The 16,796-nt window shown below is 43.9% G+C and overlaps 1 protein-coding gene across 21 annotated transcripts in view; it reads right to left on the reverse strand.

The window, feature by feature from the left end:
• Positions 1–8,951: 8,951 nt before the first annotated feature.
• The window catches only part of SYTL2 (synaptotagmin like 2), a 106,780-nt gene continuing 98,935 nt past the window's right edge, over positions 8,952–16,796 (reverse strand). For 20 of the 21 annotated variants that reach the window (XM_073661796.1, XM_073661807.1, XM_073661798.1 and 17 more), the window contains 6 exons: positions 16,027–16,129; positions 15,538–15,699; positions 12,962–13,040; positions 12,763–12,868; positions 11,522–11,727; positions 8,952–9,508 (listed from right to left, as the gene is read on the reverse strand). In XM_073661796.1, coding sequence (XP_073517897.1) covers positions 9,363–9,508; positions 11,522–11,727; positions 12,763–12,868; positions 12,962–13,040; positions 15,538–15,699; positions 16,027–16,129 — 802 coding nt within the window. In that variant the 3' untranslated portion in view covers positions 8,952–9,362. Of the gene's footprint in view, positions 9,509–11,521; positions 11,728–12,762; positions 12,869–12,961; positions 13,041–15,062; positions 15,249–15,537; positions 15,700–16,026; positions 16,130–16,796 lie in introns of those variants that run through there. The other variant, XM_073661822.1, reaches the window with a different exon arrangement.

Here is a 16,796-nt window from a genome sequence, read left to right on the forward strand (position 1 = left end):
AATGAACGTGTGCACATACCCTGAGATGTTTTTATTCTACGTGTAAGAATTCTGTAATTATGAAGGGGTTGTTCGAGTAGTAGCAGTCACTGCATTGCACAGGGCAATGGAGGAAGAAGGCGATGATAGTCGTGGAAGTGGAGACAGGCGATAGACATGGCGGTTTTGTTTATTTTTTTTACTTTTACTTTATGAAAAGGGCTACTAAAGAGGACATTATGAGGACATTATAAGTGCATGAGGACCAGAATTGGGGGACATTTTAAGTATATATGGGCAGCACAGTGGCTCAGTGGATAGCACTGCAGCCTGGCAGCGCTGGGGTCCTGGGTTCAAATCCCACCAAGGACAACATCTGCAAGGAGTTTGTATGTTATCCCCGTGTTTGAGTGGGTTTCCTCCAGGTTCTCCGGTTTCCTCCCACACTCCAAAGACATACTGATAGGGAATCTAGATTGTGAGCCCCAATGGGGACAGTGCCTATAAAGTCTGTAAAGCACTGTAGAATTAATGACGCTATATAAGTGAGTAAAATAAATAAATATATGAGGGACATTATTAGTGTATGTGGCACAGTGGGAAAAATTATTACTGTATGGGTTCATAGTGGGAGACACTATTAATGTAAAGAGCCACAATGGAGGACATTATTAATGTATGGGACGACAGAGCAGGGTATTAATATCTTCCATTGTGGACTTATACATTATTAATGTCTCATTGTGACCCATAGTTTTTGTTTTTAATGTCACAAATTGTAGCCTCATACCTTGAGAGGGCCAAAATGGGTGATGTTACTTTAAAGTAGCCGAGAGCGGTAGCCTTGGCAGAGCTGCTGCTCTATAACGCCCTGGCACTTTACAGGAAAGCAGTGTACCAGTCTTCCGTCATGTGGGGGGTGCATCATACTCACTTGTAGGCCACATGCCTCCATCTTCAGGAACCACCGCACCCAACTCCGGGTTCACCAAGTTCATTTTAACAAGCAAAACATTACTGGACAGTCTTAGTTCATCAGATTGTAACATGTGAGATAAGTGTTGTGCCCTATTTCCTTAGCACACAAGGAACATCTTCAGCCCAACCATCCTTTCCTCCTGGACTATCCCCATGCCCACTGACTCTGTGAACTCCAGGGATTTTCTATCCAGTTTTGCGTCCCTTTTCCCCTTGTCCTCTGGCGCACAAGAGGTGCCCTTTAGCCCCTATACTGCCGGGCCTTGAACGCCTAACGTAGCCGGTTTTTCCTGAACCCATGACAGCACACCTTGAGAGAGAGGGATCCGCCCCACCAAGGACAGGAAACAGTCTGAAATAAGAGGGCGGTACCTCTCCCTCGCTTCAGTTGGATTACAGAGCATTGAGAGGACAAATTATATATATATATATATATATATATATATATATATATATATATATATATATATATACATACATACATACATACATACATACATACATACATACATACACACACACATACACACACTAGATGGTGGCCCGATTCTAACGCATCGGGTATTCTAGAACATGTGTGCCGCCGGCCACGGCCAATCAGCAGAGCGGTGTTTAAATTTGGCACCAATATCGCCGATTGGCCGTGCCCAATCAGCGAACCGTGTTAGTGAGGACCGGGCAGCGGCGCTGGCTGTGCGGGTACTTCCGCTGCAAGCAGCCGGGAGATGGGCGGCTGCTAGCAGCCGAAGTATCCCGACCGGCGGCGGCGCTCCCCGGTCCTCTTTTCACACTTGCCGTCGGGAGATCAGCGAGCCAAGCCGCTGATCTCCCGACGGTAGCCGCATGGAGGTCAGCGGCGCCGCCGGTCGGGGTACTTGTGCTGCCAGCAGCCGGGAGATGAGCGGCTAGCGCCGCTCATCTCCCGGCTGCATCGCCGCTGACCTCTGCATAGCAGATGAGCCGCTAACAGCCGCCATCTTTTTTCTGAAATCCCGCGTCACTGATTTGCCGCGGCCGGACCAATCAGCAACGCGGGATTTCCTGGACAGACAGACAGACGGGATAAGACGATTATATATGTTTTCCCCTCACCCATGACAGCACACCTTGAGAGAATTTTGGAGAATATGAGCACCCTAGCGGGGGACCACCGCCTGAAGTACCCTTCTCCCAAAGGTGAGGTCAGAGGAGGATATATCCAACCTATAGTGCTTGTAGAAGGTGGATGGTGCAGACCAAGTAGCAGCTTTACATATCTGGTCAATTGAGACGTCTGCTCTCTGCCCAGGAGGTTGCGACAGCTCTGGTGGGATGAGCCTTAATACCGTCCGGTGCCGGAACACCTGTACATATGTAAGCTAGACAAATGGCCTCCCTAAGCCACCTAGAAATAGTTCCCTTTGACACCCTGTGACCTTTCCTACTCCCCTGAAAGGTCAGAAACAAGGAGCGGTCCTTCCTCCACTGACTAGTCATGTCTATGTACTGTAGTAAAGTCCTTCTAACATCTAGATTGTGGAACCTAACCTCCCCAGGATTTTTTGGGTTACTGCAGAATGAGGGAAGCACAATCTCTTGATTACAGTGGAATCTGGAAACTACTTTCGGAAGGTATGCTGGATCTGTACGTAGGACGACCCGGTCATCATGAATTTGGGTGTATGGGGGATCAACAGAAAGGGCCTGCAGGTTATTCACCCTATGGGCCGATGTTAGGGCTACCAGGAGAATGGTTTTGAGGGTGAGGAACTTTGGAGAGATAACCGGCATGGGTTCAAATGGGTCGCCAGAGAGTGCATTTAAAACCAAATTCTGGTCCCAGGGAGGGACTCAGAGCCTGAACTGGCTTAGCTTTGGAATCTAGAGACCCACATGTTCCCTGCCAGGTTGCAATTATAGAGCGCCCCTAGGGCGGACACTTGAACTTTAAGTGTTCCCGTAGCTAACCCCAGGTCGCGTCCCTTCTGTAAAAACTCTAGGACATCTTTAATTGGAGGTTTATCCGACAACATAGTGTCTATAAAATCCAGGAATTTTCCCCAGATTCTGCTATAAATCTTATTTGTTATGGGCTTCCTACTACCCAATAGGGTGGAAACTAGGCCTGGTGAAAAACCCCTATTGTTCAGTAACAACGTCTCAAATTCCAAGCCGCCAGATGTAAACCTTTGACTTGTGCATGGAACATCGGCCCCTGGATGAGAAGGTCTGGAAGAACCCAGGGATCCGAGAGACATTAGGCGAAGCAGGGAGAACCAGGGTCTTTTTGACCAAAAGGGGGCTATTAGAATTATCCTTGCCACCTCCTCCAGAATTTTCGTCACAACTGCCGGGATCTTTATTATTGGTGGAAAAGCGTAGGCCTTCCTGAACTTTCAGGGTATGTGGAGAGCGTCTACAGCATAGGGATTGTCTGTTGGATCTAGTGAACAGAATCTCTCCACCTTCCTGTTTGCCCTGGTGGCGAACAAATCTATATCCGGTGATCCCCATAGCTGGATAATCTGTTGGAAGACTATCGGGTTTAGAGCCCACTCTCCCTGTCTTAAAGTGTGGCGACTGAGGAAATCTGCTTTTGAATTTTCTACCCCCCGGATGTAAAGAGCACTGAGGGATGGAAGATGCTGTTCTGCTAGTTTCAGGATTCTGTCTGCCACTACCATTAGGGAGCGTGATCTTGTTCCTCCATGGTGATTTATATAAGCTACTGTCAGATTGTCGGGTCTGATCTGGACATGGCGACCCTGTATGTGGGGAAGGAAGCCTATCAGGGATTTCTCCACTGCCAAAAGCCCTTAGGTTCGATGATGTCCCTATCTCGTGACGTAGCCAGAGCCCCTGAACCGAGAGATCTAGATGATGCCCCCAGCCGGAGCCACTTGCATCTGTTGTAATTGTATGGTCGACTGGTCTGGACCACTGCAAGCCTGAGGTCAGATTTTCCCTGTTTGTGCACCATGAGAGGGAGTCTACCGTCTCCAAGGAAAGAGATAGTCTTTTTTCTAAATGTCTGTTGAAGGATTTTTGCGCTGACAGGACCTACCACTGAAGAAGCCTCATATGACCTTGGGCCCATTTGACTGCCAGGAGACAGGATGTCAAGGAGCCCAGTAGGGACATTGCTCCTCTCAGGGACATGACTGGAGACTTTATGGCCCTTGAGACCAGGCTGATTATTTTGCAAACCTTGTCTTCCGGGAGGAAGCAGGCTTGGAGTTGGGAATTTAGGGTCAAGCCAGAAAGATCCTTGAGGGGGATAGTTTGGATTTTTGAATATTTAGCAACCATCCTAGTTGGTGTAAGGCTGTCCTGACCTCTAAAAGTTGAGAGGAACAGTGGTCCTCTGATTTCCCTATTACCAGAAAGTCGTCCAGGTAGGGAGCGATCACCACGTTTTTGATTCGGAGAAAAGCTGTCACCTCCACTATAACCTTTGTAAACACTCTCGGTGCTATTGAGAGGGCAGTAAACTGGAAAAGTCTCAATTCCCCTTGGATGAATAGGGCTACCCTTCGGTACTTCTAGTAGTCTGGATGGATTGGGACGTGATAATAGGCATCTTTTAAGTCGATAACTGCCATGAAACAATTGTGGTGTAGGAGTTTTACTGTCGACTTCACTGATTCCATTTTGAAAGTTTGGTTCTCTACCAGCTGATTTAGACTTTTGAGGTTGATAATGGTCCTTAAGGACCCATTTGTTTTTTTTTAATCACAAATAGGGAGGAATAAAATCACTTTCCCTATTGTTTAGAACATGGAACTTCGTGAAGGACCTGCTTGTTGACTAAATCTAGCACCTCCGACTCTAGTGCTATCTGCTCCTCCATGGACTTCCTCCTGGAGGTGATCATGAAGGTTCGGTGGGGGACTTGACTGAAGCGTATCTTTAGGCCATTCTTTATGATACTCAACACCCAGGGATTTGAAGTAATGGCTTCCCAAGCTGGGATAAAATGGGAAAGCCTTACCCTGACCTCTAGCCCTGCATCATTGGGGAGATTTTTTGGTACTGGAGGATGGCCCCCCAAACATGTAACCAGTCTTTTTTTTAGATCTGGGCTCCCATCTTTTCCTTTCTCCCAGAGGGCGACCCCAGTTAAATCTTTTCCTCCGAAAGTAGGACCTTTTTGTGTCCCCCGTGAACCCTGGGAAACCTCTCTTCCTGTCGCCAGCCTTCTCCAAAAGCTCATCCAATTTTTGGCCAAACAAGGGTTTACCATCACAAGGAAGGGAACAAAGTTGATGTTTAGACTGCAGGTCTCCTGGGCAACCCTTGAGCCACAGGGCTCGTCTGGCAGCGTTAGAGAAGTTAGCAGACCTGGCCGCGAGTTTAACCAAATCCGCTGAGGAGCCAGCAAGGAAAGCGGACACTGCCTGTAGTAAAGGTAGATTGGAGAGGATTTTATATCTCTGGATATCTTTTTATCCTTGAGCTGGTCTTCTAATTGTTGAAGCCACACCATGAGTGACCTAGCGACACAAGTGCCTGCTGCCGCTGGTTTCAGGCCCCCTACCGCCGCTTCCCAGGTGTGACACAGGAAGGAATCTGCCTTCTTATCTAGAGCATCCTTTAGACTGCCCAAGTCTTCCAGGGGTAGGGACGATTTTTTGAATGATCGGGCGACAGACCCGTCAACTTTACGAATTTTATCCCAGGACCCAGAGACACTATCCTCGAAGGGGTACCTTCTTTTAGAGGATGAGGGCGACACTCCCGATTTCTCAGGCTTCCTCCATTCCCAGTCTATAAGGGTCTGAATTTTAGGATTCACTGGAAAGGAGAGTCTTTTTTCCTCCAGGCCTGCGAACATAATGTCTTCCAGGGACCTGGCTGCCTTCTCCTCCCTCAACCCCATGGTAGATCTGACCTCTCTGACCAACTTGTCCGTATCCTCAATAGGAAAACAGGGCCTACCACTGTCTGATGAAGAGGAGGATGATGAATCCCTGAGGCATGGATCCTCTGACTGGGAGGATGAATCATAGTCGGAGGAGATATCCTTATGGGATCTCTTTTTCCCCTTAAGTAAGCCTTTTAGGGAATTTTGAACCTCTGTACGGATTATGGACCTCAAATTAGAAGCAAAATCCAGGGTGCTCTCCGCTATGGTTTGGTTAATACAGCTAGCACAAAGCTGTTTCTGCCAATCTATGGAAAGGGGGACTTGACATAAGGCGCAAACCCTGTGCTTCTGTTTGGCGCTACTCTTCTTAGGTTCCTAAGGAATGAAGCACATAACTTTCCATTACTATTAAGTGACATTCACGAAGATCACTCGCCCCTGAAGTCACAAAAGGGTACCGGATTTGGAGGCTGTGGCGGGACATAAGATGAATCTCTTCTGGATGGCCCTGAAGCGTCCGACACCTTACTACTTCTGCTGCCGCTACGGTTGCTGGAGCGGCTGTCCGTGTGAGAGGCATCTGACTGCCTCTTCCGCTGGCGTTGAGATGGAGGGGTCAGCTGCTGCTGCTTCTGGCTGTCCTGGTCTGCCATAGCTGCTATACCACAAGCATGAGTATAGGCAGCGTTTGACCAGGGCAACCCCCCCCACCTTAAATAGGACACATCCGGAACCTCCTCCGGATCAGGTGTCCTCCACCCTCCTGACGCCCGCCAGCCAGCGCTTACAGGGCGCCGACATAATAGATCCGGGTGCCGCCCCCTGACGTCATCGGGCACGCCTCTCCCAGCGTGCACCGCGCCATGACGTACGGCGCGTCACACCCGGAAGATGCCGCTCCCGGCGTGCGGCCAGCCAGGAGCCTGTGGCAGGGAGAGGACAGCGCAGCAGTCTGCGGGGAGCCGGAGCCCTCCTCACCGCCTGCGCACGCTCGGACACGGCTCCAGGGAACCGCGGACGGCGCTTCTGGAACCTGGTGCACAGGCTGGTGCCCGCTCTTCCACACCGGAACAGGCCCAGGTAAGCAAGGACATCTTCTTTTCAGACAGGTTCCCATCAAGGACAGGAAACCAACTGAAGCGAGGGAGAGGTACCGCCCTTTTATTTCAGACGGTTTCCTGTCCTTGGTGGGGCGGATCCCTCTCTCAAGGTGTGCCGTCATGGGTGAGGGGAAAAATGACATTGCGGTTTTAGGGCCTAGACACTGCCACTGTATGGGAACTTTTACAAGTGTACGGTGGCCATAAAGGAAGACATTTATTAGTACTGTATAAGGCCACAGAGGAGACATTTCTATTTTGAGGGTTTAAAATGTAATATATATTTTAAGTTTAGGGATACTGTTAATGAGGGGTGAACAAAAAACAGTTACTGTTACTGTGCAGGGTACAAATATGGTACTTTTCTTTATCCAGGACATGAATTTTATTTTTTCACATAATTTGTTACCATATTTTTTCCCAATGTAACTGGGACATCCATGGGAGCCGCAGTGAGGGTAATTCCCCATGACGTCTTTTTCAGGTATATTCCGCCTGGAACAGGTCTGAAAAAGTGCTGAAAGGCATGCAAAAAAAGGAATGAACAAATGCACTGCAATGTATAAATGACTTGCTGTGCAAACGGTCAGTGATTTTAGGCTTGTTTTAACCTCTTCTTTTTTTTATTTTTCAAGTCTTTGAAAACCCAGAAGTCAGCGGTCCATTCTTGTGGAGTCTTCCACATGACCCCACAAAAAATGACTAAAAAGACTTCAGAAAATAAAAAAAAAGTCTAAAAAAATGTCGTGCGCTCATACCCTTACAGGGAAAACAACCCACTACAGTACCACAAGTCACTGGTAGAGCTGAACTGGGTGTCTGCTAGAGCTCAGCTACTCCTGCATACACCTGGCAATCAAGTGATCGCCAGTGCCAATGCTTCTGTACTATACTTGGCACTCATTGAGCACTATATAGCTGGCAAAATAGAAAACAAACTGTAATAAACCACTTCTGTCTTCTCCCCAGAGTCCTCGACTGTGTCTGATAGCTGGGCACTCAACCTGCTCCTGCTAAATTGCAGGAACCTTAACCTGGTGTGGTAAATTTAAAGAATCTCGCAAAGTGAAATCTTGGTAATTTACAGAACTTGGACCTTAAAAGTAAATTTTATGAGTTTCATAATGCACATCTTGCCCATTTGAAAACACAAATAAGTGATAATATACCTGCCGCAAAAGTGATAACATGGCCCTCGATAGGCTCTCGACTGCTAGGACCCTTACTAATTCACAGAGCAGGACTCTAAAAAAAAAAACATATAATGAAGTGGTGGTCACACATGCACGCCATGGCTTCATTCATTGTCTGTGGGACTGGAGAGATAGCAGATATCTTGCGCTCTTGAGAATCTCTCTTTAGTGGCATCTATAAATTTTTCCACAACAACAAAAATAAAGAAATATTTTGATGTGGAATTCAATCATTTTATTGAGATAATTACATATATACACTTACATTCTACATTATTTTTTTTTTTTATTTATTTATTTTTTTTTTTTACACTTTATTTTGTACAAAACCGACAAGCACACGTACATACGTTGAGGTTTAGGTTTTACATTTAAAAAAGGTACAGACAAACAAAATCTTATACCATGGTAAAAGTTGGAATAGTTCAACTGTTCCTACCCGGTTACACCAACTTACCCACAAGACAGTAAGACTTAAATATATTTATAGAGATCCATATATTACACAGTTTGCCCACATTGTTCTTTATAAAACGCTCCCAAACAAAACCGTAGAAGAAACTTACAGAACCATATCATAAAAAAAAAAAAAAGCTTTGGTTTCACGTCAAGACCCGTTTACGACAGAAATTAAGTCTGCGCCATTTTATGATAGCAGTATAAATGTAGGGAGATACAAAAACAAAATATTGACCAAGGACTTGACAGAAGGCAACATTTAGTGGAGATCCTTCATCTCGAATTCTAGATACTTCCAAGTCGTCAGATATGGTTCTGAATCATGGACTTGGATATCTAATACAGGTTCTGAAGAAAAAAAAAGAAAAAATCTATGGAGCTGCACTATCTTTGAGATTTCAACAACCCCAAATAATTTTCAGAGCGTTTTTTTTTTTTTTTGCGTGGATCCAACCTCAAAATTTGCATCAGAAGACGACTTGAAGTGGAATATCACTTATAGTTGACTATTCTCTAAAGTCAGGTTCCCGTAGATCTGTACCATAGTTTGTTAATAATGGTGTAAGTTGTCAATGCATTGCTGTACAGTAAGCTATGGACGGGCACTACTACACAGGACACTGTACAATTGTCTTAGTATAGTCTGCGCTTCTAAGATCACGACGTTAAAAACATGGACAATTTGGGACAGGACGTCATTTTTGGCTTCTAAAACCATCCGAGAAGGTAAATGAGGATTAACATTATGGAAAGCGATTGCAGTGCCCTGATGGCACAAGAGGTTTATACATTTTATTTTTTTTTCGTTTATTTAGCCAGCTTGGCCATCTTGAACATGCGCAGTGGAAGCATCCCATCAATCCAGGTGTTGGGTGAGGCGATCATTTTTTGCCAAACGGTTGATTCTTCAGGACTTGAATCCATCCAGTCTACTGGTGTCCCATAGCTCTTTCCTGTCGGATGGAAGTAAAACAGTCAGTTTCAAGTGTTAAACCTATTATTTGGGTTTATCACCAGGAGTGGGGTCAGATGTCTTAAAGACAGACCACATTTCTCCACTAATGTAAATGTTTAGGGCAGAATCATAGGATAGGCAAAGGAAGGAACCAACTACAAGTCTCTGACGTCTGGTTTAAAGATGTTGCCCCATGAAATGTTGCCATATTGGGGAATATAGGAGTCAAACCAGGAGATCCTAATGGATCACTGTGCGACAAACTGCAGCTTCTCCTGGCGATTCCCAGCCAGATTCAGTTTATAAAGGCATTGCCTGTCTGGAAATGTCCCTTTAGAAGAACAATGTGTAGAACAAAGGTTTTTATTTATTGTATAGTGATGTTATGTAGTGAATTGCAATATTTATTAGGGCACTAAAAACACAATATTTAGGCATTTTATAACTTTCTTGGGTAGGGGCAATATTCTGCTCCCAGAATGGTGGTATTATTTATACACTATATAATACTGTTATTTGTGCTGTTTTAGTAGTGCTCCTAATCTTAAAGGGAAGCCATCACAATAACCTATTGTTTAATTAAGGTTTTTGTGCTACATGTTTTTTTTCTGTAAGAATTGCTTGCAATTTTTTTATTTTTTTTTTTAGATCAATTTTTTCTTCACACTGGGGCTTTTTAAAAAAAAACCTTAATATTTCCGGTCCATTTAGAAGGGTTTTCAGCAGGCTCATCACAGGCAGGATTACAATGACTGATAAATCCTCTATATACAGTAGATAACACAGGATCCACCATTCACAATAGGTGATGTCACAGCTCACCTGCTCCCAATCCCTTTACAATGACCTTTGCACACGCTCATTAGATGCTTCAATACAGAAGATGGGGTCAAAGTCTTTTCATTGCTACTAATGTACATGTCAATTTCCTGTTAACAGGAAGTTAGAGTCTAAAAAAGCCCTAGAGGCCAATGTGCATATTGCAAGATTAAAAAAAAAACAAACAAAAACATACAGGTAACAAAAACCTTATTTAAAACAATGGGTTATTTTCAGATGGCTTCCTTTTATGGGGGTGTCTTGCCTTCTAGATTTTTGGAGGTATTAAAAACACAGGAGTGCTGGACAAATCATTGTAGAGCTCTGCACATGCACGAACACCTCTGCATTTCACTATGGGGCATTTCTCTCAAGATCATCCCACATTTATCAGACATTCATGACAGTCTGTAGGAGTATTTCTTAATATTTGCACCGGGATCCATGGTTCAATGTGAATGTGATTAGTAAGCAGTTGCTGGCTGTAAACACCTACATCCCATTAATTGTTGTACAAGTGTACCATCTCGGGTAGAAAACGGTGCCTGGGCTTCATAGGAGATCGTTACTTCTACTAAACACTGCAATACTGGAATATTGGTGTATGTAGTATAAGTGATCAAATCATTACATATTTAAGTCCCCTAGAAGACTTTAAAAAAGTAAAAATACTATTAGTTAAAAAAAAAAAAAAAAAAGTAAAAAATTAGATTCATCTTATTTTTCCAATACAAAGATAAAACATTTGTTATGGACAGGTTCTCAAAAAATAATCCAATATAGATTTTTTTTTTTTTCTTTTAAACCCTTACAGTAAATATCATACATTAAAGAATTGACGTGCCAGAATTGCATTTCTTCGTTCCGTGCACCTCCGCAAGAGAAGACAATAAGAGATTATAAAAACATCTTATGTATCCCAAAATTATACCATTAAATACGAAAACTCACCACGAGAAGAAAAAACAAAAACCACAAGCCCTCACGCAGCTCAGTCAACGAAAAAATATAAAAAAAAAGTGACAGGTCTCAGAAAATGGTGAAACAAAGTTAGGTATTTCTGTGAATCGTACTGACCTGGAGAATCATGTTGCCAAGTCATTTTTACCAAAGAATGAAGGCCATAAACAAAAAAATAGCAGAATTTCTAAGACTTATGGCATCAATGTTTAACTGGTGCTCCTGATCTTACCTGTTCCCTGTCCTATTCTTATACCTCCCAAGAAGTGATTAGTCAGTTTATTGTGGTCCCACACTGTCAGCTCCACGCAGGCTTCTCTCAAATCGTCTTCCTTGAACCCATCATAAACCATCGTGTGGTTAAAAATGGGATTTGGCGTCTTGTCCACTGTTCGCGTTTTCTGACGACTCTTCCTACTTGTATCTGGCAGGATCGTGCTGTATACACAAGGTAAAGGAAATAGGTCAGTGATCAAACTGACATTGCACCAAGTAGGACTGTACTATACTATGGAAATAGCATCAGGCAACAAAAGCCATAAAACTAATTAATTAAGCCTTAAAAAAGCATTCCTGTAAGGGTGCATTCAGATGTCGCCGTCCAAAATCAGACCGCAATGCACAGACTGTCCGTGGATTTCCTAACCCGAGCGTGACTGTCACTCCCAGGTCAGGCTGCCAGTCTGTGCACTGAGGTCCGATCTCAGACGTCTGAATGTGCCCTAATAGTTAAGGGAAATTGTATGGTGATGCTGAGAGTTGTAGTTTTTCATTAGTTTGAGACCACTATCATAGCACCGCTATTGGCAGAAGAGAAATGGTTAAAAGGATAAAAGACAAAAAAAAAAGTGATAAAAATGTTTGCAATAGGGAATTTTCCATCGTTTTTACAGATCTTGTTCCTTTGCACATTGCTTGCTGCAGAATTAACCAACCAATAATCCAGTGAACTTGTTCTGACGGGGAGTTGGTTACCGTTTGCATCTGATTTTTTTTTCTCATCTCCTCGGTGCCGATTTATTACTTCAGACCACATCAAAGTTGAGCTGAACTTTGATGTGTTCATAAATCTGCTGAAAGAAGCTCACAAGAGGACCCATAAGCATCAGATAATGTAACTTTTCTCAGTTAATCCATTCTGCAGCCAACGATACGCAGGGAAGCAAAGTGCCTGTAAAAGCCAAATGGTGTTAAAATGTTAATAAAAAAACAAATTGCAAAAAAAATATTTAAATTAAAAAAAAAAAAAATTCCCCCAACATTGTCTTTATATTTTAAGTACATTGCTACATTTTGGAAAAGGAGAGCCAAATAATTAAATTAGAAATTAATGCATCAGATATCGTGATAGTCCTGGCAATTATGCACTGTTCTAGGGAATTAACATATTTTGGGCTTATTTCATTTTCAGGTCAAGTCCAAAATACTATTTGAGCAGACATCAAACATGGAATAGAGGCGTCAGGTAGTTACCATTTTACAAAGGAGTTGATCTTGTTTTCGCGAAGCATCGGCAGCTGGATACACTCCCGGATCCAGATGTGCACCTCTCCAGTTGTATTCGGCTTTTTACCAACCTCTGGAATTGGGGACAACATGATTATTATTTTGATTAGTATTATCTTTGAAGCGCGAGTAGATGGGAAATGGTATTAGCAGTAACAGCACCTACCAGACGGAGACACAGGAACGTACTGAAGAGACAGCTTCATCTCGCCTCTGTTCACCAATCCAATACTGGATGCCGGGGTCTAGAAAAGATAAGATACCACAGTAATGCACAGAAAAGCAGCGATATACATCACTATTAAAAGAAGGCTAGAGCAGATATATTTTTTCTGAATTCTTATGCAGACTTGCATGGTTCTGTCTGTAGATTGTGTAGCCTTTCCCATCACTTGGGCACCTACATGTACACTGCTCAAAAAAATAAAAGGGAACACTCAAATAACACATCCTAGACCTGAATGAATGAAATATTCTCATTGAATACTTTGTTCTGTACAAAGTTGAATGTGCTGACAACAAAATCACACAAAAATCATCAATGGAAATCAAATTTATTAACCAATGGAGGCCTGGATTTGGAGTCACCCCCAAAATTAAAGTGGAAAAACACACTACAGGCTGATCCAGACCTGGACTAAAGCATCCGCCAACTCCTGGACAGTCTGTGGTACAACGTGACCCCAAACCTTCTTGCCACAGCTCGCATTGATGTGCCATCCTGGAGGAGATCCCACAGGAGACCATCCGCAACCTCATCAGGAGCATGCCCAGGCGTTGTAGGGAGGTCATACAGGCACGTGGAGGCCACACACAATACTCAGCCTCATCAGGAGCATGCCCAGGCGTTGTAGGGAGGTCATACAGGCACGAGGAGGCCACACACAATACTCAGCCTCATCAGGAGCATGCCCAGGCATTGTAGGGAGGTCATACAGGCACGTGGAGGCCACACACAATACTGAGCCTCATCAGGAGCATGCCCAGGCGTTGTAGGGAGGTCATACAGGCACGTGGAGGCCACACACAATAGTCAGCCTCATCAGGAGCATGCCCAGGCGTTGTAGGGAGGTCATACAGGCACGTGGAGGCCACACACAATACTGAGCCTCATCAGGAGCATGCCCAGGCGTTGTAGGGAGGTCATACAGGCACGTGGAGGCCACACACAATACTCAGCCTCATCAGGAGCATGCCCAGGCGTTGTAGGGAGGTCATACAGGCACGTGGAGGCCACACACAATACTCAGCCTCATCAGGAGCATGCCCAGGCGTTGTAGGGAGGTCATACAGGCACGTGGAGGCCACACACAATACTGAGCCTCATTTTGACTTGTTTTAAGGACATTACATCAAAGTTGGATCAGCCTGTAGTGTGTTTTTCCACTTTAATTTTGGGGGTGACTCCAAATCCAGGCCTCCATTTGTTAATAAATTGGATTTCCATTGATTATATTTGTGTGATTTTGTTGTCAGCACATTCAACTTTGTACAGAACAAAGTATTCAATGAGAATATTTCATTCATTCAGATCTAGGATGTGTTATTTCAGGGTTCCCTTTATTTTTTTGAGCAGTGTAGTTACTGGATGTGTACCTTTCTCGGGGCCCATGCACAACCTTTGAGCCCTTTCAACTCCTTATCTCAGTCTTGTGGTCAAGAGAGAGTACAGAGAACACAAGTCTCCCATTTTAGCATATGATACAAATCGATCCACGTTAATTTAGTACTTTCCACCCAGTGGAAAACCTGTTGGATTGCATTCTGCGCCTTGGACAATCTTTTGTTAGAAGAGGAGCTAAGTAGTAGGCTGATCACAGGGTGCTCCGCTGCTCGAATCGTCATTGATCAGCTGTAATCTTTGAGCGATTCTCTACAGTGCCCCAATAGGTGAAAAGGAGTATTAGGGCTTGTTCACCTGATGCGTTTTTGCCACAGAAGGAGAAAAAAAAAAACAGTACCAGCCAAGCGAGTGAGATTTATGAAATCTCATGCATAAGCTGCTTATTTTTTTCTTTGTGGATTTGAACCAAATAGTTTTTTTCTTCAAATCTTCAGCGCGTCATTTCTTTCAGCTTATTAGCAGCATTCGTCACCCATTCAACTGAATGGGAAAAAAATGCTCCAAAATGAAAAAACAACTCAGACCTTTTCCTGCTAATACTCTGTTTTTTTCTGCAGAAAAAATCTATTGTAAATACTCAACATGTGCACATACCTTTATGCGGTAATCACACAAGTCAACGTGCCGTCTGCATATTGCATCGGCAGGCAACATCCTTCTAAGGGTTTTGTCCCATGACCATCTGAGAAAAACCTTGGACCAGATCTGCATTTTCTTTTCTCCACCTTCTCCATTCTGTAAGTCTGTTCAAAATTGGATCACACTCCGAGCTGTCTGATTTTTTTTTTTCACGGACCCATAGACTTCCATTGCCTATTTTGATCCAACACTAGGATCAGAAACAGACATATCTCAGATTTCTTTCCAGTTGTGCAATCGGTCCGATGGTGACCAGAAGTGAATCGGACATGTGTGGAGCCCCAAAGAATATCATAGGTACAAGTGCCATGTGTAAAACCCACGGATAGCAATCGTACGGGAAAATCTGTGTGCACGGGCCCCAAGTAAGGTCCTCTTTGCAGTCAACTCTTTATTCCTACAGTTTTGCATCAGCTTACACAGGAAACATGGTTATATATAAACTATTCTGCATGAGATGAGTAGAGTCTGTGACTTACCCGTGGTTCAAGTGGGTACCAATTCTTCTGTTTATTTTCCCATTCCCAATTTGCCAAATTCTGGTTGACTTCACCCAGGAAACTGTTTCGGCCAAGAACATCACGGTGCCACACAGATAAGTTCAACGTTTGAGCTTGAAGGGATTGTTTCGGGATCTTATACTGAACCAAAGAGAGAAGAGATCTCAAGACACAGCACTACAGCGTCATCACTTTTTATGCGTCTTGTAGATCCAAATTCATGGCTTTCTGGGACTGGTGGGCACCAAGTGGAGGCCAACAAACTACTCTGCATTGGCTGGAGTATCATCTGGATTGAGAGTAAATGCCACAGAATTTAATCTTTACCTCTGGTGAAGGAAAGCCTGGCTACAAATGTCAGTAAACCAGCGATAATAGAGATTAATGAAACCAAATCAATATGGATATCCACCAGTGTGTGGAAAAAAAAGTTTTAACAAAAGACCCGCCATCATAATGGTGTCTTACCCTCAGTATTTCATTATACACAGGATTTAAGGTCTTTTTCTTCACGGCAGTTTTCCTTTTTCCCATCTTTGCCTTCTCTGGAAGCAAATAAGCCTTCACATACCTGCAACAGACCGCAAGCACTATATATTTTTCTATATTACGCCATATACCAAGAGAAGGGATGAGGCCTTATAGCAGTTTTTGGCCGACTATTGAAATTGATGGAGATTTTTCAATTAGAAAAATAGCTCTTCTCAATGACTAAAGATTAAGAAAATATTTTTTTTCTCCCATTAACTGATCCACAGCCTAATTCTCAATTCACACAAACCTGTCAGTCAATTCTCAGGTAGGAGACTCCCACAAATTGCAGATGTCACTGTGTCCAGAGGATAGGTGATAACTTATCAGTGGGGATCCGACGGCTGGGTCCCCCTCCGATTGGCAGAGCGGGGCACTTCTATCCCTGCAATAGCAGCGTGCATACTCCACTCCATGCCTTCCCTATAGGGCTGTCAAATGTCAGCAGGCCATAGAGAATTACTGGAGCGGCGGTCAAGCATGCGCACTGATGCTCCACTAACTAGGAGTAAAAGTTCCCTATTCTGATGGGTGCAGGTCCCAGCCGTAGGATCCCCACAGATCAATAAGTTATCCACTATTCAGAGGATTGGTAATAACTTATACTCCCCTGAGAACCTCTTTAAGGCTCCGTGTGTGGTCTGCTCCCTTTAAGTGTCAATTGAATATAAAATAATTCCAAAACATCTTTTCTTTGAACCCTTGGT

The sequence above is a fragment of the Phyllobates terribilis genome, unplaced genomic scaffold (assembly GCF_046119375.1).
Source record: "Phyllobates terribilis strain yellow unplaced genomic scaffold, ASM4611937v1 Scaffold_2__4_contigs__length_985480577, whole genome shotgun sequence".
Classification (NCBI taxonomy): Eukaryota; Metazoa; Chordata; class Amphibia; order Anura; family Dendrobatidae; genus Phyllobates; species Phyllobates terribilis.